The 26,045-nt window shown below is 42.7% G+C and overlaps 1 protein-coding gene across 1 annotated transcript in view; it reads right to left on the reverse strand.

The window, feature by feature from the left end:
• Nucleotides 1–1,180: 1,180 nt before the first annotated feature.
• PTCHD1 (patched domain containing 1) overlaps nucleotides 1,181–26,045 on the reverse strand; it is a 51,542-nt gene continuing 26,677 nt past the window's right edge. The window contains exons 2-3 of the mRNA XM_068962974.1: nucleotides 14,840–15,500; nucleotides 1,181–2,835 (exon numbers count right to left, since the gene is read on the reverse strand). Coding sequence (XP_068819075.1) covers nucleotides 1,181–2,835; nucleotides 14,840–15,500 — 2,316 coding nt within the window. The remainder of the gene's footprint in view (nucleotides 2,836–14,839; nucleotides 15,501–26,045) is intronic.

A 26,045-nucleotide genomic window follows, 5' to 3' on the forward strand; every position in this document is an offset into this window, starting at 1 on the left:
ATCTTCCCATCAGTTCCATTTTTGTCATTTTCAGCCCTTTGTGTCTTTGCCTGAAGTTCTCAGTTTCAGGACTTACACAGTTTCAGGACTTTTCTTCTCTGTGTCTCTGAGCAGGCAGGTCTCCTGAGCAAAGGTGGACTGGCACTACAAGTGGCAAGCTGTGGCCGATAACTTTTCCTTCCTCAGCTATGCGTGGGCAGATGTTGTTTCTGGGCATCCATGCAAAAATGCATGTAGGGCCAAACCACAAACAGCTGTACCAGCTGGCCATTTTTTGTTGTTAAAATGGAAACACTGTCTCTGGGTTCATTTAGACACCTGCTTTTTCTCCATCATGCCAGGTATTTGGGTTTGGCTTTGTGGTTCTGGGTACTCAGAGCCTCCTGCCAAAAGCTGCAATTACTATTGCAGATCCATTTGGTGACAAGCGACAAAATATTCCAAAATAGACTGCCCTTAACTTTGCATTACTGAAGCTGTCACTGGTTTAAAGGTATATTAACCAAATCATACAAACATTAAAAGTATATTGATGGTGGGTGCGTGGGGGGTATGATAAATTAACTCTCAACAAGAAAACTGCCTCACCTGGGTGACTTTAGAGGTGACTCAGTTTCAGCCCATAGGTGATGGCCATTCCACCGCATGTCAGTTTCTGAGGTTCTGGCTGCTTTTTCTGGCCAGAACTTTTACAAGCATCTCCTTGGGGTGTTGGGGAGCTAGATGAGATGGTGAAGACCTTAAACCATAGACCCTGCTTGGAGCTACTGCTTTGCAAAAGTTCTGGAAGCCTTATTGTTTGAACAGTGCTCAAAGCTATTTCTGCCTTGGCAGCTGACCTTTCAATCAGAAGGGTTTTGTCACCATACCAGCAACATCTGCAGTGTGAATAAAATAGGATTCTGCTTGTTAATAAGCTTTCTCTTATTCAATCTTAGTTTAAGAGACTATGAGTCTCCTAGGGTGTGTGTGTGTGTGTGTGTGTAAGTAAATTTTCTCTGATGACAACCTTTTGTTTTAAAGGTTGACAATTTCCCCATTTCCCCTAGTCCTTTACTGTTTTTGGCAATGCCTGTTTCTTATCCTTAAAAACCAAAAAACAACTTTAAATGTGTTGCCATGAACATCATCCCTTTGCTCTTGATAAGACCTAGGGTGAAACTGTAACAGGCAGATGCCCTCACACTGTTGTAATCTGGTCAACCACTCGGGTGCTATCGATATCCACCATTTCGACACACTCAATTTCCTCCCGATTTTCAGGATTTTTCTTCTCTTTCCTTTTTTTCTTAGAGGGTGGCAGGAAAGTCAGTATCACAGGTAAAATGGCAAAGCAGTGAAAGAAGGTGACCAACGCTATTAAAAACAAGCACCTGAACAGTGTACAGGTCAGATTTGAAGGCACAGCTGCAAGAGGAATCAGACCAACAAGATAGCAGAGGTAACTCTGTAAAATCGCTACCCCATGCACTTCCAGGGCATTTTTTACCCACTTCGTTCTTGTGAAATCCTTGCCCAGAACAAAGGTGGATAAGAGTGGAGCACAGTTGTCAATTGTGTAGTTAATTCCATATATTAAGCATAGCACGGAAATGCAGTCCAGTTGCACTTTCCATAATGTCATGAAACCTATAACTCCAAACTCCACGGACACAACCGTTAGAGTGAGCCAGACGTTAATCAGAGAGTCTGCCACCAGGAATGCCGAGAAGAAGAGCAGGAACAAAGCACTGATGCAGGAGTTGTGCAGGGGGGCTCCCAGGGAGGAGGCGTATCGATCCATGTACACGAAGGACGGGTTGAAGACAATGAACTTCACCTTGGAGGTGACAGAAAGTCTCCTCAGGGTCTCCAGGAGATCATAGAGTTCTTCTCTGTTCGTTTCCATGGTCTTGGCCACCAAGAACATTCTGGAGGCCACTACGTCAACCTCATCATTATACTTTTTAGAGAAGATTATGTCCTCTTGAAAATGGGAAAATTGGGGGGCTTTCAGGAAGGAATTTCTCAACATGTCTGTGAAGTTTTTCTTAGGCAAGCCAGTGGACACATTGAGTTTCCGAAGGTAATTTAAGTAGCTCTCAAACCAGGATATTCGCACAAACCCCTTGGTGTATTCTAGCACGTCTTCTTGGACACTAGTGTTCCAGTATTCTATAGATTCGTATATGTAAAATCCAATCACCGGACTGTAGTTGCTAAAGTACTTTTGCTGGGCAGTAGTGTACTCAATGGTTTGTGTCGCCGTCGCTACGATGTTACTAAGGTCTGACCCTTCACTGACCTGCAGATAGCCCATTAAGGCAAAGGAAATATAAATAAGGTAAAATAGAACTACAAAAGGCTTGACATAGGTGTTGGTTATCCAGTCACAGTAATAGCGTTTGAGGAAACATACCAATAGGTGACTCTCGTAAGTGTTCGCTTCCTCACCGTCTGCAGTGTCCTCGCTGAATCTGGCCGTTAGGAGAAACCTGTACCATGCCGGCTTCTCCTGCAATGCCTCAGGCTTTGGGACTTTCCTACAGAAGATACTATGCTGGTAATTGTTTTCTATGTAGCCAGTGAATACCAGGCTGGAACCATAAAACGAGAGTACATAGAGGTAGTTGAAGAAAATTGCGATACAAGAATTGCAGCAGAAAATCCTGGCTGCCTCAATGTTCGTGAAAGGGCTGGCCCCTATGCCGAAGGTGACCAGGTACATGGCAGTGGTGAGAGAAAAGGAGAGCATGGAGTCTGCATAGACTGCTGCAGTTCTCTCTTTAACATGTTGGTCTTCTCTAGTTTTCCTCCAGGAGGATAACATTTCAAAAGTCCCATATAATCCATGACCTGAGGGGGCAGAAAAAGACCAGATCAAAAGTTTAAAATACTAAGGTCTCTAAAGAGGGGAACCGACTTGGTCCTGGGGAACAACTGGGTCAAAGGACACGTAACCCATCCTAGCGGTGACAGGTCAATGTCAGTGCTTTCTCCTGTGGAGACCACACTTGTGTTTTGGTGAGTCAGACATGTTAAGGGAGAGAGGGCAGATAGAGGAGCTAAGATCTTCATGCTTCCTTCTGGCTGAAGAAAGCTGGGTGGACTTTTGCCTAAGAGATCTGAGTAGACTTGCACCTGTGTCTCTTGGGGCTTATGCACATTGATGGTTTAGGACTCTGGTTGCAGTTTTCAGAGTATTTGGTTGGTCAGCACTCCAGAGAGGATGCCTGGCCACTCAGCATTTGGCTTGTCATCCCCACAAGGCTGGAGGTTAGCACAGAGGAAGGCAGTGGGCAGGGGGTCTGAGTTAGTGTCTCATCACCTCATTTAAGTTTGGCCAAGTGGAAGGCTTTAGGGAGAAAGAAGCACTGTATTTAATCTGAGCCTTGACAGGAACTAAATCACAGCCTCTTTTTTTTTTTTTCCTTCTTCTCCAAGAATCAATGCAGGATGCAATAAATCTGAGAAACAGAGGGGAACAAAATAAGTAGGGACAAGTTTGTGTGAACAGGAAGGATGGAAGAAGGAACAAGATTCACAGGAACTCTCCCTGCAGTGGATAAAAATGAATTCAGGTTGAAGGTTTATGGCTTGTCTCTGGTCTTCGGGGACCTGTCCAATCCATTTGGGTTGGATGATGTCTCAAGCTAGTGGTGACTGCTGGCTTCTTTACACTACTTGGCAATGGCCTCTGAGGGCCAGGGCCGGATCAGTAAACTCTCTCCTGAACTACTTAATGCCCTTCCTCCTTGGTTAGTATTCCAGTAACCCTGCAACAGCAGACTTACAGTAAGTGCTCCTGTTTGACTTTACTGCCTGCAACTAGATCTAGTTTAACTTCTCTCATCTCTCTTGGTGGGGGCCAGACATTTCCCAGAGGGGCTTCCCTGGGTTTCTAGGCCACCGTAACATTGAAACCCGCCCCCCCTCCCACAAGTGACCTGTTGTGGCTTTCTCTCACCCCTATCTTGGCACTGGGATCTGCAGATCTCATTTTCTGCTCCTCTGCCTTGGCATATTCAATCCCATTACTGAGGATAATAAAATCTTTACCCTGTGGTACAACGTCTTGTTTTTAAAAAGGAATTTAAAATCTCCAGCCAAGCGTAATGCTGAGTGAAGTGAGTCACTGTGCTCTTGTGTGTACAATAACTGAGCGCTCGTCTGCCCTCGTGCCCAGGCTGGTATTTATATACTGATTGTGAAGTCTTGGCCTCAAACCCACATACCCATTTCACAGTCATGATATAGGCCTGTTTCCTCAGAGGAATTTGGCATTTATCTTAATTTACTGGGCATCATTTTACAGCCACTTTTAGAGGTCAGGTCAAGACTGTCAATTTGATAACTAGCACCATGACCCCTATTAAAGTGAAGACACCTAAACTCCCTAGACAAGAAGTAAAAAGTCCACTTGTTGACTGACATACTGTTTTTAATTATGTTTTAGATAGTTAACATCTAGTCTTAAGAGGGAAAACTGTTTATTAAGTTTGTTTCCACTGGGTTCTCTGGAAGGATCAGCCAACCTTTGATTAAAATAACTGATCCCTTGAAATGAGGGTAAAGAAAGTACCTCCGAGGCACCTGCCCCCTGGGGAAACAGTACTGACCATTTCATCTGGGGCCAGGGAGAATAAGTTCTGATAGGAAAACACACTTTAGAGTTTCACTGAAAAGGCAAATGGAATTGTATAAGTGTTTTCTTTCTAGAAAGAAAAAGAATTTTTAAAACAAGGCTTTGGTGCTGAGTCATTAAATGTGGTAAGAAAATAAAGATGCATAAAGCAGGATTAGAATTACTGGTATGGTAGGATTTAAATTAAATCTGTTTTGCAGCCCTTTTTACAGTGGGTATGTTTTATAATGACATTATCTGACCCTGACTCTTGTTGGAAAATACAATAAGAATTCCTTTATTACCTTGGTATTGAATAATCTTAGAAGCTAATTGAGAAAAGGATTTTGAATTAACAGAGCTATTAGGTAAAAAGAGTAAGACTTTTGAGGGTCCTGAATGAAAATAATCAAACTCAAGGAATGTGGAAGTAGGCTGTTAGTGTATCTCTTGAGTTCTGTTGCTGCATTTTTTTGAATACTGCTACAAAATTTTAATATTATAGCAAAAATTCAATACAATATTAAAAGAATATCATACCATATCAAAGATGTTTATATCAGGAAATCTCCTAATCAGCTGACTTTATTTTTTTTTAACTTTTTGGTTCATATTGGAGTATAACTGATTAACGGTGTTGTGATAGTATCAGGTGAACGGCAAAGGGACTCAGCCACATGGCTGCTGCATTTTAAATGCCTTGTCCTTCTGAGTCTGATCACTTTCCTTGTGCATGACATGTTCTTGGTTCTGGGGGCAGTTCCAGAAGATTCAGATTTTACTCATAGGGGCTTTTGGAAACTCTGCTTCTCCTTCATTCTTCTCAGGGGTGTGCCTGCATGACTTAGAGAGGCCAGAAGAGGAGGCCCTGAGAAAGAGTCTGTTTTACCTGATCATTCAGCCTTTGTTGCTAGTGGTTGTTGGCCCAGTGCCGAGGCCCCCACCATTACTTCTGATAGGCCAGACTCTTGTTTCTCAAGCCCACCTTCCCACTAGCAGATGCCTACACCCTCAACTCCAAATTCTAGTTGTGCACTGTCTTTAGAGAACTCTTTGGATTTCAGGGACAACTGGTAACACTTTACCTGGGCCTCCTCACTGAAGCTCAGTCAGTCAAGGGGGGAAGGCATACCAACATGGCTGCTGGTGCCTCCCAGGGAAGAATAGCCTGGAGTGCCTAGCTAGCACCAGACCTGATTCACAGCTGGGCACTTGTGTTGAAGAGGTTAGCCTGTTACCGTAATGGAAAGCTCAACTGTGGGGCTCCTGTTCTCTGGCCTGGACTCCAGGGAGACATGTTCCATAAGCTGTAGGACTTGAAGAATGCCCTGTTCCCCAAGAAGGCCTGCTCTGTCTGTCACCACAGCTGAATTCCCTTTGGTTTGACCTTCACGGGATTCTTTTAAATGCAACCCCCTGTGCAATAGTTGTCTATTGAAGCCACTTCCCTTTACTCAGGGGAGTGGGACAAAGAAGGGAGATGGGGAGGGAGGGCAGAGAACATCACAGGTAAGAGGATCTCACAGAGACTTAACTCCTTCACAGTGTTTCCTGCAGCCAGCCCTGGGCTTCATTTTGATATCCATGTCAGAAACTGGGACAGTGGAAATCAAGGAAAGGCAGGGAGGAAAGATTTGAGGAGATTCTGTTCCTCTCCACTTTCTTCTCTCAGCAGCTGCCTCCCAGCACCCAGAGATCCTCCTCTCTTTTGGTCACTGTACTTAAAGCTGAAGAGTTACCAGAGGGAACTGTTAAACTACACATACTGATGCTATCAAATTCTGAAGGTAAAGAAGACTTGAAAGCATTCAGTTAGTCTTTGAAAAGCACATTCAAGATGTTTGTTTCTGTTTTGGTTCAGTGCATGTCTGTATAGTTAAATGCATATGAACACGTCTATCAGTGTGCGTCAAGACATACGCACACCAGTCGAAGTTCTAATTATTCATGAGTGACTGCTTTGTGGCAGCACAGGCTTTTAGCCAGGCCCTGGGATAAGGACAGTAGAGCTCTTCGCTGGTGTTCAGACAGTTTGTACTAGGAATGCAATTTAAATTTTATTAGCAGTAGACTTTGGGATTTTCATCTAGTAAAATCAAATACTAAAGGGTTTAGGCTAATCAGTTTTATTCTTTTCCAAAGAATTTTCTATCTTTTTGTGCAGTTACCTTTCAGATTTTGGAGGCAGTGAAAAGACAGCACAGATGATAAATAACACTAATGGTGGAAAATCCTCCAATCATTTAGAGTGAGTCTCAGGAATACTCACAAATTAAATAAAATCTCACTCTTACCCAGACTCTTTTCTGGGACCTGACTGAAGCCTTCAGGATTGCTTACAATCCACTGACCCAGGAATTGACAAATGAATAGTGTAGTGTTCACCTAACTTTACCCAGTAGATACACTTCTGGAAGGTTATTCATAAAGTCAGTGATATTTTTAATGTATTTAATGGTTTTGCTATCAGAGGCAATCTGGGTGATTTGTTTATTTTTATTTTTTGTCAATGAATATCATAGGCAAATCAATCTACTTGGTACACTGGGATTTTGTAAGGCAGATTTTTCTTGAGGCCCAGAACCTCCTGCCTTCTCCAGCACACAGAGCCACAGCACAGAGGCTAATGCCTTTGGGCTCTCCTTGCATTTTAATCCTTTAATCCTAGCAGGATTTCCTCATCCTGAGTTCCTACAAGTAAGGAATAACTGAGAAGATTGGGAGGGAAAATGGGATGGCTCTAAGTTTCAATGTGAAAACATTTAATATCAGGAGATAATAAAGCCATTTATAGCATGCCTGGGCAGTGCCAGATTTCCTATATGAAAATAAAATTACTACATTCTTCTAGAAAATCCATAGAGTATAATGAATGCATGAGCAAAATCTGCTTAAAACATATTTTATTCTTAGACAAGCTCCACTAAGTAGCTCATGTTTATAAAAAGCTTTTCCTTCCATGACATCCACATAAATTCATGTTTTTTTTTTTAAAGAAATTTAAAGTGTGTATGTGTCTGGCTTGAGTAACATTTGTTTTTAGAGAGAAGTTCATTAATTGGGTTACATTTACACTTTTACTGTTATAAACATTTACTTTCTATGCTGAGTTGTTTGGTTTATCACAGCCTGTTTTGTCTCACAGTTAAGAGTGAGAGTAAAGGTGTACTTTGCTTAAGCTAAGACAGATGCTCACATCAGGGTGAATACATACAGCTAAACTCTTTCTACTAGAGGCTTGTCACATTTTGGTAATTCTAATCACAGCATTGACTTTTAATCTGAGAAATGATTTCCTTCACTCAAGAGCTGCAAATAAGAGTCCAGGAAATGAAAAGCTGTTTTGTGTTTAAAGATAAAGTATTTACATTCTCTGTGTGTGTGTGTGTGCGTGCACATGCACGCACTATATAAAATCAGTGTGTACAACTGAAGCTCATAATATATGCTACGGTCATTGTGTGATATCTCTTCATACAGAAGACATGTAGTATTTATATATGTCGCATATCTTATTCAAATACATTTAATATATTTACATATAAAATGTGTGAATATATACTATGTAATATAGAGAGAAATGTACTGAATTTCTCTTCAAACATTCAAACAATATGTATACATAATATGTTATAAACACATAAAATATATATACACAACATAAACTTATTATATAATATATCACATTACATATAATATAGGTAATGTGATGTATAATATATATTATACACCCAGATTATACACACACATACAGATATATGCACAAAATGACTAGTAGGTTGATGTGCAATTTATTTTACTGGTGAGGAAGAGAAATGTTAGTGTTGTTCCATCTACATTTTGGTTCATGGCTGGTGAAATAGTCTAGGTGAAATGCAGGGTTTCCTTGACAATGACTATGAATCTGCTTGCATCATGAGCTACTGCAAATCCATCTGGTCAATACTACCTGGCCCCAGCAATGACTTTCAGAGATGTTAATCCAAATGCAACAACCAACCAGGTGTCCCTCCTTCTGTTTTTTTTTTTTTTTTTACCAGCTCAGTGTCCTTGATTTCAGCTATGATACCTTCATGGAATCGGCCACCCCCTATTCCCTAGACTAGCTGGCTAGACCATCCAGAGGATGCCCAGGAGACCTGGGTCAGAGACGAATAGCCTTGCATTCCTCTGCCTGATTGTTCTCTGCCTCCCTGGACTTGTGCCCCTAGTCCCATTCTTGCCATCCTTTGTGGTTAAGGATAGAACAATAAAACGTGTCTGATCCATCCCCTCAGACCTATTTCTCCCCATCCACCTTGTACTGTAGTATGACTGGTGGAAGATAAGAATAAAAAGATGAGAACTAGACACAAAGTAACACAATATCCTTTTAAATTAGTCCCACAGTGATCATAGAGCATCACAAAAAGGATATTTGGGGGAAAAAACACTTTGAAAATAGTATATGGAATTACTCTCTTATATCAAATCAGATGTAAGCAACAATGGGAACAACAAAACACCTATAAATCAGTTTTTTTTGCAGACACCATAGAACCTGTTAGTAATTTATACCTAAGCAGAGTATTTCCACAGCATTCTTAACATACTTTTACTCCATCATGTCGATTGTCATATTGTTGCAAGTAATGAACGTATACCATAATGTAGGAGATTGAATCTTAAGAAATTCCTGCTTTTGGACATCAAAAATAGCCAGATATTGGCACCAATTTTGTAGGTGAAGAATGGTTGAATATTGACAATTTTGTATTTGCTTTGAACTTTAAGAGTTCCAGTTTCTTAGAACTAAATTTCTTGTGCTGGACCTTTTACCTCTTTGTAAGCCTGAGCTCTGTATACTGCATCACATTCCAGTTGGCAGCAAATAAAAACAATTTCTCAGAGAACTGAACCTTATCTTCTGGTTTCTGCTAAATACAGATAATCTTAGGATGTATACCTGAAGGAAGCCAAACATCCTTGCTATTAGTCTCTTCCTAGCATTTAATCGGAGAAGGCAATGGCACCCCACTCCAGCACTCTTGCCTGGAAAATCCCATGGATGGAGGAGCCTGGTGGGCTGCAGTCCATGGGGTCGCTAAGAGTTGGACACGACTGAGCGACATCCCTTTCACTTTTCACTTTCATGCATTGGAGAAGGAAATGGCAACCCACTCCAGTGTTCTTGCCTGGAGAATCCCAGGGTGGGCTGCCATCTATGGGGTCACACAGAGTCGGACATGACTGAAGTGACTTAGCAGCAGCAGCATTTAATCACATCCTTGCTTCTTTCCTATCCTTGAATTTGAATGGCCTGGCTGGATAATTTAGAAGGAAGAGGGAACCTTGGATCTGACATTAGACCTTCTCAAAATCCCAAACATTTTAAAGGGCTTGAAGAACATTTTTCTTAAAGAATATTTTTCATCTCATCTGATCTTTGAGGCTCTTGTATCTTAATAAATGCAAAGCCACCCTTATAAATTAGATTACCACATATAAACTAATATTCAAAATACCTTTCAGCACGACTTCAATTTTCCCCTTTTAGCTGTACAGAATATACATGAAACACCAAACCTACCAGATGAATAAGGAAGAAAACCTTCCTTCCGTTCCCTTCTATATTCCCCAACATTCCATTCCTTTCCTGATTTGTGTCTAATCAGCAAAGCTGTGGAAATATTAAGCCTGTAAGGAGAGCTGGCATGTACAAAACCTGTGCCAATTTCTTAAATCATACCCAACTGCCGGGCAATGTTGTAAATCCTTATCCCTTAAAGGAAATTCCATAATAGATTAACATGATGAGTGTCAAATGTTTACAAATGGCAGTTCAAGTACCTTGATGCCTGGTGTTAATATAGTTTGGAAAGAAAAGATATTACTTTACACACAAAGGGTGTGGATGAAATAAGCTCCTCTCCAAAGTATAATAACTAAAAAATGTCAATGAGCATTTATGATACTGTAGACCTTTAAGAATTTCAGCTCTAAATAAACTGATCTGACTCATGGACAGGGGTTTTGGCAGAAGTAGGGCTGTCTAATATGCCTGACACTGATTAAAAACATTCTAAATCCTGATGTATCTATGCTTACATCATTGCCCAAATGATTCATCTGTGTAGGATATATTCTTATTGCCAGAGATGTCACGTATCGTCTTGGCTACAAACACACAGTCACATCCCATTATGGTGAACTCTCAGAGTTTATCCAAATCCTTTCCTATTCTGGAATTTTGTCAGGTTAATACGGTTTGACACACGTGGTCTTAAAATTTTCCATTCTAAATCTGCTGCCATTTTGGCATTTGGCTGGGTCTGGCCTTAAGTGACCGGCATCACACTGAGAATGTTTAGTTTGTTGAATTTTAAATCTATAATTGTGTATCACATTATAGACCTATTGTCGGCCAAGGAAATTTCATCTGGAAAGGACTAAGAGATTTTTTTTCTAAGATACCTTTCCTTCTAAAAGAAGCCATATATTTTTTAGTTTTATTTGACTGTATATTAATACCACAGAAAATCAAGAAGTTTTGCTTAAATCTGCTTAGTTTAAGCATAACCATTTGATGCTATAGACGGGCAAATTTAGAAGCTGGACAAGTTTAGTGAGCCACACACTGCAAAACCCTTAGCACTGCATTTCTTCTTGGTCATTTGAAATATTTATTGGCATTTTAGGACTGGTCATCAAAAAAACAGAAACATTGGTACCGAACACAACATTTATGAACGTGCTCTTGCTTAGATTTCATTTTACAATCAAATCTGAGAATGATGAGTTTATCTGAGAAATACAGAAGGGCAGCCATCCTAAATCCAGGTGCTGCTGGCTTTATGAGCATATTAAGCACCCATTACATGGTGCAAAGTATTTATTGCAAATGGGCCTTAGCTACTAAAACACGTCGCTTCCTTTCATGTTGTGACTAAGTAATTTGAGATCTCTTTGAACTGAAAATGTACAGAATGGTTGTCTACTGACTGTCAGCAGGGAAAACTGCCATCAAATCAATTCATGTGACATTCCTCACAAATTACAAACAAGGGTTTTTTGGGCACTGCAGCGCTTGGTCTCTTTCGCTACAGATGCTAGGTTTTTCTGAGTTGAATTAATGTGAAATTCACTGATACTAGGTCTTGGTGAAGTTGTGGCACTACTCTTTCTGAATTTGTCTTTTAAAGATGCTCCCTGGCTAGCAGCATCTTTCCATCTCTTCCATCCCATCCCTCCCCATACCAGTACTGTCTGGTGTATTCCTTTTTGCATTCAGTTTTGCTTACAATATTTAAAACTTATTTAAAAAGGATAAAAATAAATTTTAAGAGATTTGAAATACTGTGATTTCTTTTACTTAATAAAATTCAAGACATCTTGAATATTTAATTTCATTTTTACTTACAATGAAATTGATTTTTAGTGAAATTATGGGGAGAAGTTTTAATGTTACTGTTGTATTTTGCTTAAAAATTAATTTTAAGAAGCTCTAAATATTGTAGTTTTACTGAATGCAATTAGTTTTTAGGAAGTTTTAAATATTGTACCCTTCTTTGAGCTCACGATAATTACTTAGTGAAGTTGCTCAGTCGTGTCCGACTCTTTGCAACCTGTAGCCTACCAGGCTCCTCTGTCCATGGGATTTTCCAGGCGATAGTCCTGGAGTGGATTGCCATTTCCTTCTCCAGAGGATCTTCCCAACCCAGGGATCGAACCTGGGTCTCCCGCATTGTAGACAGACACTTTACCATCTGAGCCACCAGGGAAGTCACTCAATAATTACTTAAGAGTGTCAAAAACCAGGAATGATACTTCTTTTTCTAGCCCTAACATCTTTTTTCCTCACTTAAGAACCTGTCTCCCTTCAGTTTCCTGTGAACCCTTATCCCTGTTTATCTTCCTCCCACAGAAACAATCACAGCAAAAAACACTGTATTTTTAAAATGAAAAGCTAAAAAAAAAAAAACAAAACACCCCAAGCATGTGACTAATCATGAGCAAAACATCTTAATTTAAATCTTGACTCAACCCTCTGTGGAAGCTACTCACAGCCACTCCTTACTCAGGCTGCAAGGAACCGCCCTGTATTCCACCATTGACCCACATCATCTTGAGGTTATTTTAAAGAGGCAAGTTATGCTGCCATCTTAGCAGACTGATTTCAGGAGGAAGTATAGCAGCTTCCTCCTCTGCTGTGTTCGGCAGAGATGAGTAAACTGATCTGGTAAATTCACAGCTCTCTCAGTCTCCACACAGTGCCCCACTTTTCCACAAAAGCTACTAGTATATGTTTATTGCTTGGGTCTCAGTTCCTGCTGCTGCTGCTGCTGCTGCTAAGTTGCTTCAGTTGTGTCCGACTCTGTGTGACCCCATAGACGGCAGCCCACCAGGATCCCCCGTCCCTGGGATTCTCCAGGCAAGAACACTGGAGTGGGTTGCCATTCCTTCTCCAATGCATGAAGGTGAAAAGTGAAAGTGAAGTTGCTCAGTTGTGTCTGACTCTTAGCGACCCCATGGACTACAGCCCACCAGGCTCCTCCGTCCATGGGATTTTCCAGGCAAGAGTACTGGAGTGCTTTGCCATTACCTTCTCCACAATTCCTGCAGAGCATGGAGTAAAAGTGAAAGTGAAAGTGGCTCAGTTGAGTCCAACTCTTTGTGACCCCATGGACTGTAGCCTGCCAGGCATCTCCATCCATGGAATTCTCCAGGCCAGAATAACTCAGGGATCAAACCCAGGTTTCCCGCATTGCAGGCTGATTCTTTACTGGCTGAGCCACCAGGGAAGTCCAGAATACTGGAGTTGGTAGCCTATCCCTTCTCCAACAGATCTTCCCGACCCAGGCATTGAACTGAGGTCTCCTGCATTGCAGGCGAATTCTTTACCAGCTGAGCTACTAGAGCAGAGCATGGAGGGCAGCACATAATTCTGTGGCCCCACCAGCCCCTGTGTATTATCATTTAACCATCATGCAGTTAAGATGTCCTGAGTAAATTCCTTTTTTTCCTACTACCTCTAAACGGGGCATCAGGCATACTTATGAACTCAATCAGAGTTATTTCTCAGCCAGTTAGAAATGCCACTTCATTTGTCATGTCAGTATCTGATTCCAAATGACATTTTAATTTTGCTAAAGGAATTGATGAGAAGTTGCCAAAGAAGAGGGAGAAGCTAAGTGTTTGGGTCCTTGGCCCATGAGAAACTCGGTACCAGGCTTGCTGGACCTCTGCCATCATCAATATCAGATGGACAGAGCAACTGACATTATATTATGAGCACTATGGCTTTACATATACCAGAATCTCCATGAGGAAATTTCTGCAGCCCCCAAGAGACTACATAATAGGATTCATTTTAAAATATTCTCCTGAGTTCATAGCAAAGACAAGAAAAAGTTACCTTCCTATTTATGTCTAGCTTGTTGCCTTCAGAGTTCTTGTCTACTGACCATATCCTTCCGTGTGATGTTCGCATCCACCCTGCCCATCGGGTAGGGAAACCAAGGGCTGGTGGACACTGTTGGTGCCCCACTCGTGGCCCTCCAAGTCCTCGTTCTTGAGCTCACAGAAGCCTTCTTACTCCAAATACTGGTGACCTGAGAGATTTCTCCAGCTTCAGGAATGTGATCAGTCTTTCCCGGGAAGTGCTGGGGAGCTAATGACCCAGGGGAGAACCCTCAATGAATCATACATAGGGTTTCTGGGTCCATACTGCAGCTGAAAGAGTCCTCACCCCTCAAGGACACCTCTGAGGTCTCTCCAAGGTCCCCAGTGGGACTGAACCACAGATGCCCACAGTGGTAACCTGCTGATTAACATACCTCAGATCGTCTTCCTTCCCCGTCTCATGTCCCTGCTTCCAGGTTGTGGTCTCCCGGGCTAACCTCCCCAATAAACTTATTTGTATCCAGATCCTTGTCTCAGGGTCTGCTCCTGGGGAAGCCCGACCTAAAACACTGATACACAGAGATTAATATCTGCTGAATTTAAATTAATATCTACAGCTACTTCATGGAGGTCCAGGACTAGAAGCCAGGGCTTTGGGCTTCTGGCACATCAACCAGATAAAGTTGCTTCTTGAGACCCAGCACCACCTTACAGAATTTGTCCCAGGGCTTCTGGACTAAAGGAAGATGCTATAAATGAAACAAAGTTGTTAGACAGCTGCTCCCAGCCTTTCAGGAACCCTGTCACCACCACAAGAAGGAGGAAATAGAAGGAAAAAAAAAGGACAATAATTACCTAGCATGACGAAAGGGACTCCCAGGAAGGTGGAATTGTATTTCCCACCAGTCAGATTGATGATCCCAGCCGCAGTGAGGGTGGCGAGGCTTATGGTCACCAGCCCGAGCAGGCCCAGCCAGGGTTTGCTGCGGACGCAGTCTTGCATGGAGCAGCAGAGGATGGCCATGGTGACCACCAGGATCAGGCTGGTGACCAGGTAACGTTCTGATACACGGCTGGTCTTCTGGAAGTCTTCCCTCAGCGAGGAGGATGTGTAAGGGTACATTTTGACTTTGCTGTTAGATTTCTGGAACAGTCGGACGGTGTCACAGAAGCTGGACTCCCACCTCTCTGCCACCATGTCGTTGAGACTGTTGATGGACTGCAGGTAGTAGGTGAGCTGGACGGCCTCTGCGGATTTCACTCGATCCTTGCTGTGCACAGTGACGCCTCCCAGCTGGTGCCCATTATAAACTGCCCTCCCATCTTTTAAGTGAGTGATCGGGTACGTGATAGCAAAATTGGTCCGGTTGGTGGCCCGAGCATTCTTTAGCTCCTCTAGGACATGCACGATGTCGTCCACAATGCAAGTCTTATCGTTATTCAGGATACAGATGTGAGCAAATGTGTAATTAAATCCAGGCCTTGGAACCTGGATCCTGGTCACAGCAGCATGCAACTATGGGGAAAAAAATGAAAGTCAGTGTTGATGACCAAAAATAAGACATTCCTAACTGACAGCTCTGTGGACCCAAAGGTCTCTATTTTTTTTTTTGTAGGAGAAGGGAAAGGGAGTCACTCATGCCATCTCCAAGCTAAAGAGTTCAAATGAAATGTTAGGACCTTACATCACAACTGAGTAGTAAGGATGTAGGACACCCATCTGACTCGAGGGCCTCCTAGTGTGGTCCCTGGACCAGCAGCATCAGCACCACCTGGGGACTTGTCAGAAATGAAAATTCCCAGGCCCCATCTCAGATCTGGTAAGTCACACTCTCTGGGGTGGGGCCTAGGAATCTGGGTTTTCACAAGCCCTCCAAGGGAGGCCGATACAAAAGTTGGAGAAGCACAGCATTATTTCTCCATGTTGTGTTCTTTAAGTGTGATTCAGTGGGCCTGTAACTATCTGAGAATCTCAACAGGTCTACCATTCAGTCTCCTCCTTGAAAATATAATGGCACAAGTGAATTAAAGCACAAGTCCAAGCACAGAGGTCCTATGTAGGCCCATCCCTTGTGGCTGATTTGGAGGGCAGTGATATGTTTTCCCCATTCAGTGCAATCACTTTGAGGCATACAAGACAAGCAGTTCACCTTGAGGATCCTCATAGTCCTGCTTCTACAGGAAGGGAGCTGTAGTTGCAGAGCTTGGCTGGGGTACAGGGCAGTCATGCTAAGGAAGTGCAGCAGGATTTATTCTGTAAAGCTTGCCCTAAGTCAAACATGCCCATGCCCTGGTTCTGTATGCCTGTGATCCAGGTGCCCGTGGGAATACAGACACTCATGTAACATCACCTACTACATACCAGGCACAGTTCCATGCCCTTCCTACAGATTATGTCATTTAATCCTTACAAGAAACTGCAGTAGGTACAAGTACCCGCCTTGTGTTACAAATGAGGAAACTGAGGCACAGAGAGGCCAAGTCACCTGCCCAAAGTTGCACAGAGCTGGGCTGCCCCAGGCAGTCTGGCTCTAATACTTGTCCTCCTAGCTCCTCACCAGACACCTCCAGGTTGGCAATGCCAGCAGCTGGATAAATCCTGATTTGGGGCTTTCACCACCTCACCCCTAAGAAATTACAAGTGCTCCATCAAGTTCAGATATGTAGGAACATGTGTATTCTGTGGTCTAAGGTGAGAAAGTAAGGCCTTCTCCCTGTGAAATGAGGCCAGTTTCCAAAATGAGGCCAGTGGTGGCCGTGAGAATTACATGAGCACACCTAGGACCATGCCGAGTGCAGAGCACTCTCCTGAGCAGAGCTGGCCATTGTTCCACACCTGGTGAGTGGAGAACACTTCCCACAGAAAGGGAATGAAAGCCTCACACCCAGAGTTGCCATACTGTTGCTGCACCATTGTGATTCATAACCTTCTGAGTGTCTCCATGACCCTGATAGATTTGCTTGGAAATCTGCTGTAGCTGGTTTATTTGCTAAGACATTTTGCTGTGCATGCCTGTGGCAGGGTGAATGGGATATTGATTATGGTTTTAGAAAATGTCTGAGGGGCACCAGCTATCAAAGTCCTTTAATTTGTGCAGAGCATGAGTTGTTAATCCTAATTCTCAGTGTCTCCTCCCTCACATCTCCTCATAGGCCACAACCCTGAGGTTCAGGAAACACTTCAGTGTATTACATTTGGCTGAAATATTCCGAGTCCTTTCCTACACACACGCACACACACACACACACACGCAGAGTTGATGTCCCAGAGATAGCTAGGAGACTGTTTTCACCAAACTCTAACCATATACTAAATTTTTGTTTTGATGCTTTGGGATTGATGAGGAGCAGAATGACTCAAATGGTTTTAAACATCGAGAGTGTGTTTAGACACACCAAGAGTGTGTTCTAAGCTTGGTCCAGTGAGTTTTGATTAAAAGAACTCCTAACTAAAAAAGAAAATTCCCAAATATGAAAGGTTACTGAGGAGGAGGGAAGAACCAAGAGGAATTTAGTGACAAGAGGGAGTTAAAAGAAAGACTTTGGGGGAAAGATTCAGAATAGGCTAGAAAAGGAGTGGTATTGAAAGCATGCATATGTGTAATATTTAGTGCATTGTTTGTTCCCATGAACGGTCTAATAAATCTCCCTTGGAGTGATTACTAAATATGTCAAGAGAAAAAGATTGCCAAATAAGATGGTGTTAAGCCACAGGGCTGAACCCAATTATAGCAAGGGGATATTTTCCATCCATTCTCTGAGGCGACCATGCCACGCTGGGTGGGGAGTTGTAAACCATTTAGTGATCTGGCAGCTCTGGGACTCCTGGGACCACAGACCAAAGAAAGCAGACATGCTGTTAACCCCTGTACCACCAGCACATAGGAGGGAAGCTTGGAAAGTGAGAACCTCAGTGAAATTAGAGAGGGGAGGTTTCTTAACTCTCAGTACCAAAGCTTCTGTGGGGTTCACCTGCTTTGAATTTCTGAAGGTCAGGTGGGTAGAACATGTGGCACTCCCACTTCTCAGTGGCAGGGACATGCTGGGTGACAAAGCAGCCAGAGACGGGGTGTTGGCTGAAGCCACCCACCTGGCAGGGGGCGTCTGCGTGATTCTCCTGGGGGTAAGAGGGGAGTGGATAGTGGGAGGCTTGGGAAAGGAGAGTGGAGATTCCCTCCTGGGACTTCTGGAGTGTGTGTGGCTCTTCCCGGAGCCATGGGCAGACACACTGCACATGCTACTTGGACTTCTTCCTGCATAGTGTTTTAGAATGCCCAGATTTACTTTCCTAAAGGAGCCCCACTCAGGACAGCAGACACATTAGTAGATGATCTTAGTCCATTCACAGGGGAGAATAGAAACCAGAGATCACAGCTATGTGTTGTCGTCATTGGTCTATACTTACTTTAAATTTCTGTACTGGAAAAGAAAAGCAAGATGAAAATGATGACAAGTTAGTTTACAGTGACTTCATCTTAGCCTTTAAATAAAATTTTGCTCTTAGGGGCAGAAGAGGGAAAGAAAGATAGGAAAACATCAAAGCATGATAGTAAAATGGTTACAACACACTTCAGTCTACAGAATGGACAGTCTCAGTTGCTGCAAGATTATTATTAGTTACAGACGCTTGGAAAAGAAAAGGAGAGGGAAACATCATGATGTAATAGTCCTGACCCTTAATATAGTCTGGATCTGTCATGTGGCCCAACATAGAATCCGTTTCTATAACTCTGTATAAGTTTTTAGATTATTCACTCAACACACATTCAATAAGTACTCATCAAATCTACTGTGTTGTCAATAATAGGATAAATTCCATGAATTTAGGGTGCTCACACTTACATATGGAAAATCACATAAAAGATCTGATGTCCAAAACAAAGGAATGATCCTAACAATAGACAATGCTGAGCACTCTAGCAAAGCATAATCCAGTGTCAGTCTTGATCACAATATGTTTATTGTAATTTGCTGCCAAAGAGGCCAGTGTTTGTACATGTGTGTGCTCAGTTGCATCTGACTCTTGTGATCCTATGAACTGTAGCCCACTGGGCTTCTCTGTCCATGGGATTTCCCAGGGAAGAATAGTGGAGTGGGTTGCCATTTTCTTCTTCAGGGGATCTTCCCAACCCAGGGATCAAACCCATATATACTGCATTGGCAGGCGGATTCTTTAGCACTGAGCCACCTGGGAAGCCCCTCAAAGAGGCCAGACTGAATGGTACATTGAGATTCATTCTAAGGCTCTGTTTAAATTGTTATATTCTTTGCTCTCATTACCCTTCAGGTTAAGAATGATGATAGTAATAGTAACTAGTCTGCTTAGTACTGTCTATACAGTTTTCAAATTTTATTGAATACAAGACTCTATGGAAATGGTTAAATCATTATTTTCATGTTATAACTGGAGCAACTGAGGCCTAGAGAATCTAGACCAGGACAGCTTTAGAACTTTAGTAAGGTTGAAGAGGACGTGGGGAAGAATGAAGAATTGTCTGCCCACCTGGTTCACATGACCTGCCTTCATGTGACTGAGCTGCGGGGCAGCTGCACCTGGGTTTATGGGGTCCATTGAGAGAGACCAGAAATAATCCAAAGAGCCAACTTCATGTTTAGGCAGCAACCGAATGTGGTGATGTGAACAAGTAATGAAGGATGGGTTTGAACTTACTGACTTTGCTTATTCTCCATCCAGCCTCTTCAGTTGCCAAAGAAAACTTTTAAAACAGACTTACCAAGCAAAGAGACTGTGGGGCATAATGGAATTCAGTAATAAGTTTTGAGTTGAAATCTGGCTTTTGCTGCTGAGATAGGAATGTCAGAGACCCTAGGAATGTCACTCTACTTCATATCTCAGATTTTTCAGTAAAAAACGGAGGTTGGTCCCACTAATCTCTGAGGACAGACCGTTTGGTTCTAACATGACATAATTCTAAGATGAGTGACATCCACAAAGTATACAATCAGATCCTCAGCAAGAGAAAGTTAACTCCATAAATATCAATTTGAGATTTATTACAGCTGCTTGAAGTATGCTTTTTCAACACACTGAAGTACCTTTTAGGTCAATGACAGATCTGATAGTAGATGAAACCCAGAAAGAAAACCACATGGTAGGGAAAAATAGGTTTACTGGAGAGAAAAAAAAAAAATTCCCTCCTCTGAGTGATTTCCCGGGCTGGGGAGGCACTGACTCTTATAATCCCCTTCTGCCAGAGCCTGGGACAAAGCCAGTGTGGGCTGCTGGGCACGACAGGCCAGAGTCTCATTTCCTCTCTGCCTCTCCTTGGCACAGGCAGATCTTCCTCAGAAGACAGCAGGGGCACCTTGTCGAGGAGAGTACAGAGGGATCCGGGAGGAAGTGTCTGCTCCTGAGTGGTAATTAACATAGGAAAAATACCTGTGGGTTCAGAAGAGCTCTTCTGACACCTTCCAGCTTTTTTTGTATTTGTTTCATGTTGAAAAGGGGGGACAGATAAAGGTGGAAGGCCATCCTGCCAGGCAGGGCAATTAACACCCTCTGCTGTCCCCCAGAAAGCTCAGCTGCACTGAGGCTGTGAGGAGGGTGCAGGTCCCCAGGGGTATCAGTCTGGTGACACCACCTTTATGGGCTCCCTTCCTTTCCCTATCTTACCTTGCTGCTCCCTCCTTTTGCTACTCCCAAATAAGCTGCTCACGGGACAATAGTTGAAAAGGGGAAATTATTGGTTTGCTTGACTAACCTAACCTATATTATTTGCCCCCAAATACTTCCTTCGAAGTGACATGAGATAAAAATTGCTTCAGAATGCTTTCAAGGAATATCAGGATTTCACCCCCAAGTGAAGCATTTTATTCACTGAACCCCTCCACATTCCATGCCTTGATCAAGGTTGATATTCTGCCCCTGTTAAGGGAGTAGGAACAGACTGGCAAGGTGTTCTCTCCCAGGACACAAGAAAACACCTTGAAGTGGATGGGTCTGGTCGCTGCAGTTCATCAATTACGCTAGTTCCCTTGGTGTTCTGTTCTGTAGCTGCATGATCTCACTCTCACCCACTCTCTTTCCTCTTCTTTTAATAGAAATGCATTACATCAGAACATCAGTCGCAAGTTGGGGATTGTTACTGTGATTCATTTGTAGTGCAGCCAAAAGCAAGTTAGTCATCCCTTAATAAGTGAACAGAAATATCATTCTGCCTTTGAAACATAACAAGTTCAGAGGATACCGAATTTAAGCTGTGGATATAGCTAAACAAATGACTGTCTATCCACACGCTTCCTCTACCCATGCGTGCCTGCTGTCATGCTGACCAGCTCCAGTGACAGGAGACAAATGGTCACCTTTGTCAGTACTGCAGAGCCAGTGCAGGTCTGAGAGAGTGGAATGTTTCTGTTTTTCTCCTTGTTTTACCAGGGGGTAAACACTGTACTGTGGGTACTGACACTTTTAAAAGCCCCACATTATAATTCCCTGAACAGGTTGTTTTGTCTTTGCAGCTCTGACTGGAAAGACACTGTAGCTCTGGATTTGAAGCAAATAAATCTGAGGTTTTCAAAACAAAATATAGTCATGACGAAGGAAAAGACAACTGCAATATCTCATTGTGACTTTTGCCTGACTCCACGTTGCTCTGGATGAGAAAGAATGCAATGAACCACAGGTTCAATACTCTCTTTTTTCCCCATAGCCTGGGAAGAAATTTGATTTGTTCTTGACTATTAAAATTCCTTGATAGGAAGACTCCTGGAGATCTGTAAAGTTAAACTTTCTGATTAGAATGGTTATTTTTGAATCCTGCTGTTCTTACTTGACTTTCATGGTCAAGCTTAAACTCTGCTTGAGCAAGTTTGTGGGTCATGAGTTTTGCTAGGTAACTCTAAGAGAACAGGACACTCTCAGAAATGGGAGAATGTTAAAGCTGATTGGCTAAGAGGCAAAGAGAAGTCCCAAAGAGCCAAATGCCTGGGGAACTGGCAACAACAGTTTTAGGATTTGGTCAGGAGATCACAAATAACTATGCAAGGGACAGGAAAACAAAAAGAACACCAAGGACATCTAGGTATGGAGAACAACTGTGAACTTAAGTGGGAAAACCACTGGATTGGAAGTCAGAAGAATTCCATTTGGGTCCCTGTTCTGGCTCTTGTTGGCCACATGAGTTAGAGATAAATAAAAAATGAACTTTTGAAAACATATACCATGCCACTTCGCTGCCCTCAATTCTCCAGTGATTCCTCATCATGCTGAGAGCAAAAGTCCAAGTCCTGACTGTAGCCAGCAAGATGAGACATTGCCCTGGGTGATTTCTCCGGATTCGTATCTCATGGTGCCCTAGTTATATGGCCTTTGTCATGACTCTGCCTGGAACATCTTTATTTCACTTCCCTCCTCAAATTTAATCATCTTCTCTGACCTCAGCCTGAATTAAAAAAAAACAACAGTGTCCCTGGCCATCACCATCTTGGCTGAAGTTTTTCATGACACCTGTTATGATATGGCATTCCATGATGCACCCCTTTGTTTCTTTTTTCTGCTGGCCCCACTAGAATTGGTGTTTTACCATGCTGGAGTGTTTATCTCTTTGGTCCACTTCTACCTCTCTATTACCTAGGATAGTTCCTGGAATGTATACTCAATAGTTATATAATATACACGTGACTATAATAATCTTGTGAGTGAGTAGATTTTAGTCTGTCTCATGGGCATGATGAGGGTCCATGAGGTGATAGATCTGCATGCATTTTGTAAACTCTGGAGGGCCACACACATGTAGTTATTCTTCAGCAGGGAAGCATGGAGTGGTGATTGTCTTCTAGCTGTCCAGCTACAACCCTAAAATTGATTCCCAGTTTTCCTGGAGCTTGTGATATTTCCTGTGATTTGACATCTTGTGCTTTAGTGGGAAAGGACATGAGGTCAGAAAACCACCAGTTCATACCCTGTCTATTGTTCTAGCTATGAGACCATAGAAAACACAGATAGCTGCCCTGTCTCCTTACCACTTCAGTGCACACCAGCCCTCTTTCCAGCCTGATGTGGAAATAATGAGGTATTAACATACTGTCCCAATCCCAAGAGGCCTGGATTGATGACTAAAAACAGTTTGTGTATAAACAGCCCAGCTCCCTTGTCCCCAAGGTGGGTTGACTCTGTGGCATATGTTCCTCATTGGCTCCTGGAGTTTCCCAGTGGGATTGGGCTCCAGTTGCCCACAGAGCCACCAGCTGGACAGTGTCCCCATAACTCACCTCTTCCCTTCCCTGTCTTATGCAGCCATTCTCTGACCAGAGCTTTACAAAGTTGTATTCCAAGATACTACTCGCATCAATTTCTTGACTCTGCGACAACTTTGGGGGTAACCCAAACTAAGACAGCTACTTTAGGCATTTAATTCAGTTTCATTATCTGTAAAGGAGGGATAAACCTGATCTCATAGGATCATTGTGAAGATCAAATGTGATAACATATAAAAGGTGTCTGATCTAGCATTCAATATTGGGTTAAACCATATGAAGTTGCTACTTCTATAGGTAAAAGAGTGGGTCAGTGTTGGCAATTTTATGTGGCTCACCTAACTAACCTTCAGTGAGGGTCTGTTCTTTCCCCGTTCTAGCCCCTGCTCCTTTCCAAAAGTCCTGTCAGAACCAGAGCTCCCTGTGGGGTGGGGGGAACAGATTTATATTTGGTTTCCAAGGGCCAGTTTGGTGGTTGCAGGACAGGCTTTTAGGAAAAAGACAACAGTTTAGGGTAGAATATCAACTCATTCCCTTTTACATGAGGAGAAGTAAGGCTTGGAGATAGTGTGGCCATGAGTCCCTGCATGCAACTGCAATGCATGCTTTTAGCAGATTTATCTTAAGAGAAAAAATGCTATATAACCCATACCCTTGAAATATTTGAAACTGCAGATAATTAATAACAACATTAAATCTACAAAATGATGAGCAAGTGTCTCCATCAGATGAGATCTTTGACTATTGTTTTTCTCCTTCAAAGGATTCACTGTTTCTAAGGGGCACGGGGCAAGGAAGAAGTTCCACCTTATGACGTGGTGATGGCACTCCTGAACGGTGGGCCAGAGTGAGTACTTGATTTAGTTCATGAAAGAGTGTGCTACTTGATAGCAGTTTTTCTTCCTGAAATATTTTTTTTCTCTGTCTCCCAATCTGCTGACCTTACAAAGCTACTGACCTTAAAAGTCACAGGGATGTTTCCTTCCTTTTGGGGATCTGAAAAGAGGTCCTACAGAGCAAATAGTTGATGCCATGACAGTTTCTGTGATTCAGCTTGCCAGGGCTTTGACCTTTCTGGGAGGTGTGAATGTTGGTGGCCTAGTGTGGGTGCAATTGCCAGTCGTGACTCTTAGTAGATGTGGGATCCTGAACACTAAGCTGTTAGTAGCTCTTCCTGTGCCTCAGCTTCCTCATCAGTAAGATGGGGTCACTCATAGGACCCATCTCCTTATGGTTGCTAGAGGATAAGTGAGAAACTGAATATAAACTACTCAATATGGTCTCTGACACACAAGTGGTACCCAGTAGAGGTTTGTTAGCAAAAATGAAAATGAGCCAGCGAAAAACCGCTTTTCTATCCTCTGGTTTGACTTGTCTCCCTTAATATTTTTCTTTAACCCATAGAACTTTCTCAGTTGTTCTTGAAAAGTTGGCCAAAACGTTCATTCAGTTACTGAATATATTGTTCAATGAAATTCTTGGTGAACACAAAAAATGTCTTTTATGTTTACTTAAAATCAAAGGAACTTTTTGGCCAACCCAATATAGTCAATGAAATGTGTAGGTGACAGAGTTTGGGTTAATAGCATGCATCAGTACAAATATCTTAAGACCTGGATGGTACATGTTTATAAGTTAGGACTCCCTAATTCCAGATAAGCTCCCAGCCTAAAACCACTCCACCTTTTCCATGTTAGCTCCCAGTTAGATTACCATGAGCATCCAACTAGGCTCTATGGCAGGTGGGGAAAAGGAGGAAACTAAAAGGTGTTAATTGCCTGCAAAGGGTTGGGCTTTGTAAGAGGTCACTGCTATACTGAATTTACAGAGAGGAAACTGAGCCTCAAGGAACTTATGTAACTTGCCCACAGTCATACATTTAGTAAGGCTTCCCAGGTGGCTTAGTGGTAAAGAATCCACCTGCCAATGCAGGAGACACAGGATCGGGAAGATCCTCTGGTGAAGGGAATGGCAACCCACTCCAGTACTGTTGCCTGGAAAATGCCATGGACAGAGGACCCACGGGTTGGCAGGCTATAATCCATGGAGTTGCAAAGAGTTGGACATGATTGAGAGCGCATGCACACATTTAGTAAGAGGATCGGCCCAGACTGAAATCCTGGGCTCAGAAAATTGTCCCCTCATGGGAGTTCTTTTGACAGTGTCAAGACTTTACCCCTCTTCTCTCTGCTTTGACCATCTGAATATTGATAAACCTGTTTAGTGGTATTAGGCCTAAGCACAGTCAAGCCAAAGGATGACATGGTTAGCAGCAGCTATGAATTAAAAGTGGTGATGATGTAACAAAGTCAAGGGGTCAAACATGACTGAGCAGTAGGACCCCAATGTTTACTGACCAGTGAGGCCCAGTGAATGCCAAGTATCTGTGACAGAGACTTCAGAGGGAAGCCACATTCTTGGTCCCAGTCACAGGCACATTGTCCTGAGCTGGAGATGAGCACCACAGGTGTATGAAGAAACAAGTGTGTCATCAGTCCAGATAGCATCCTTTGGATCCTGTATGTTTTCTGTGTGACCCCACCCCTACCCCATACACACACACACGCGCGGAAAAAGAAAAAAAAATATATTACAGAACATATTTATGGAAAGAGCTGGCAATTGGGGGATTTTTTTGCAAAACATCAGGTTGCAGCTGGGGGTTCCTACAGGATTTGAGTATTATCCCTCCCCAAAGGCAGTTTAACATCAGAATATAAATGCTCCGTGAGGGCAGGGACTCTGTTTCGCTCCATCCTGTCTCCCTGGCACATAAAGGAAGCCCAGCAAAGCCATGCCCCCTGAGCCTTCAATGTTTGTTCCTTCTTGATGATTTATATTTTCT

Source organism: Capricornis sumatraensis, chromosome X (genome assembly GCF_032405125.1).
Source record: "Capricornis sumatraensis isolate serow.1 chromosome X, serow.2, whole genome shotgun sequence".
Classification (NCBI taxonomy): domain Eukaryota; kingdom Metazoa; phylum Chordata; class Mammalia; order Artiodactyla; family Bovidae; genus Capricornis; species Capricornis sumatraensis.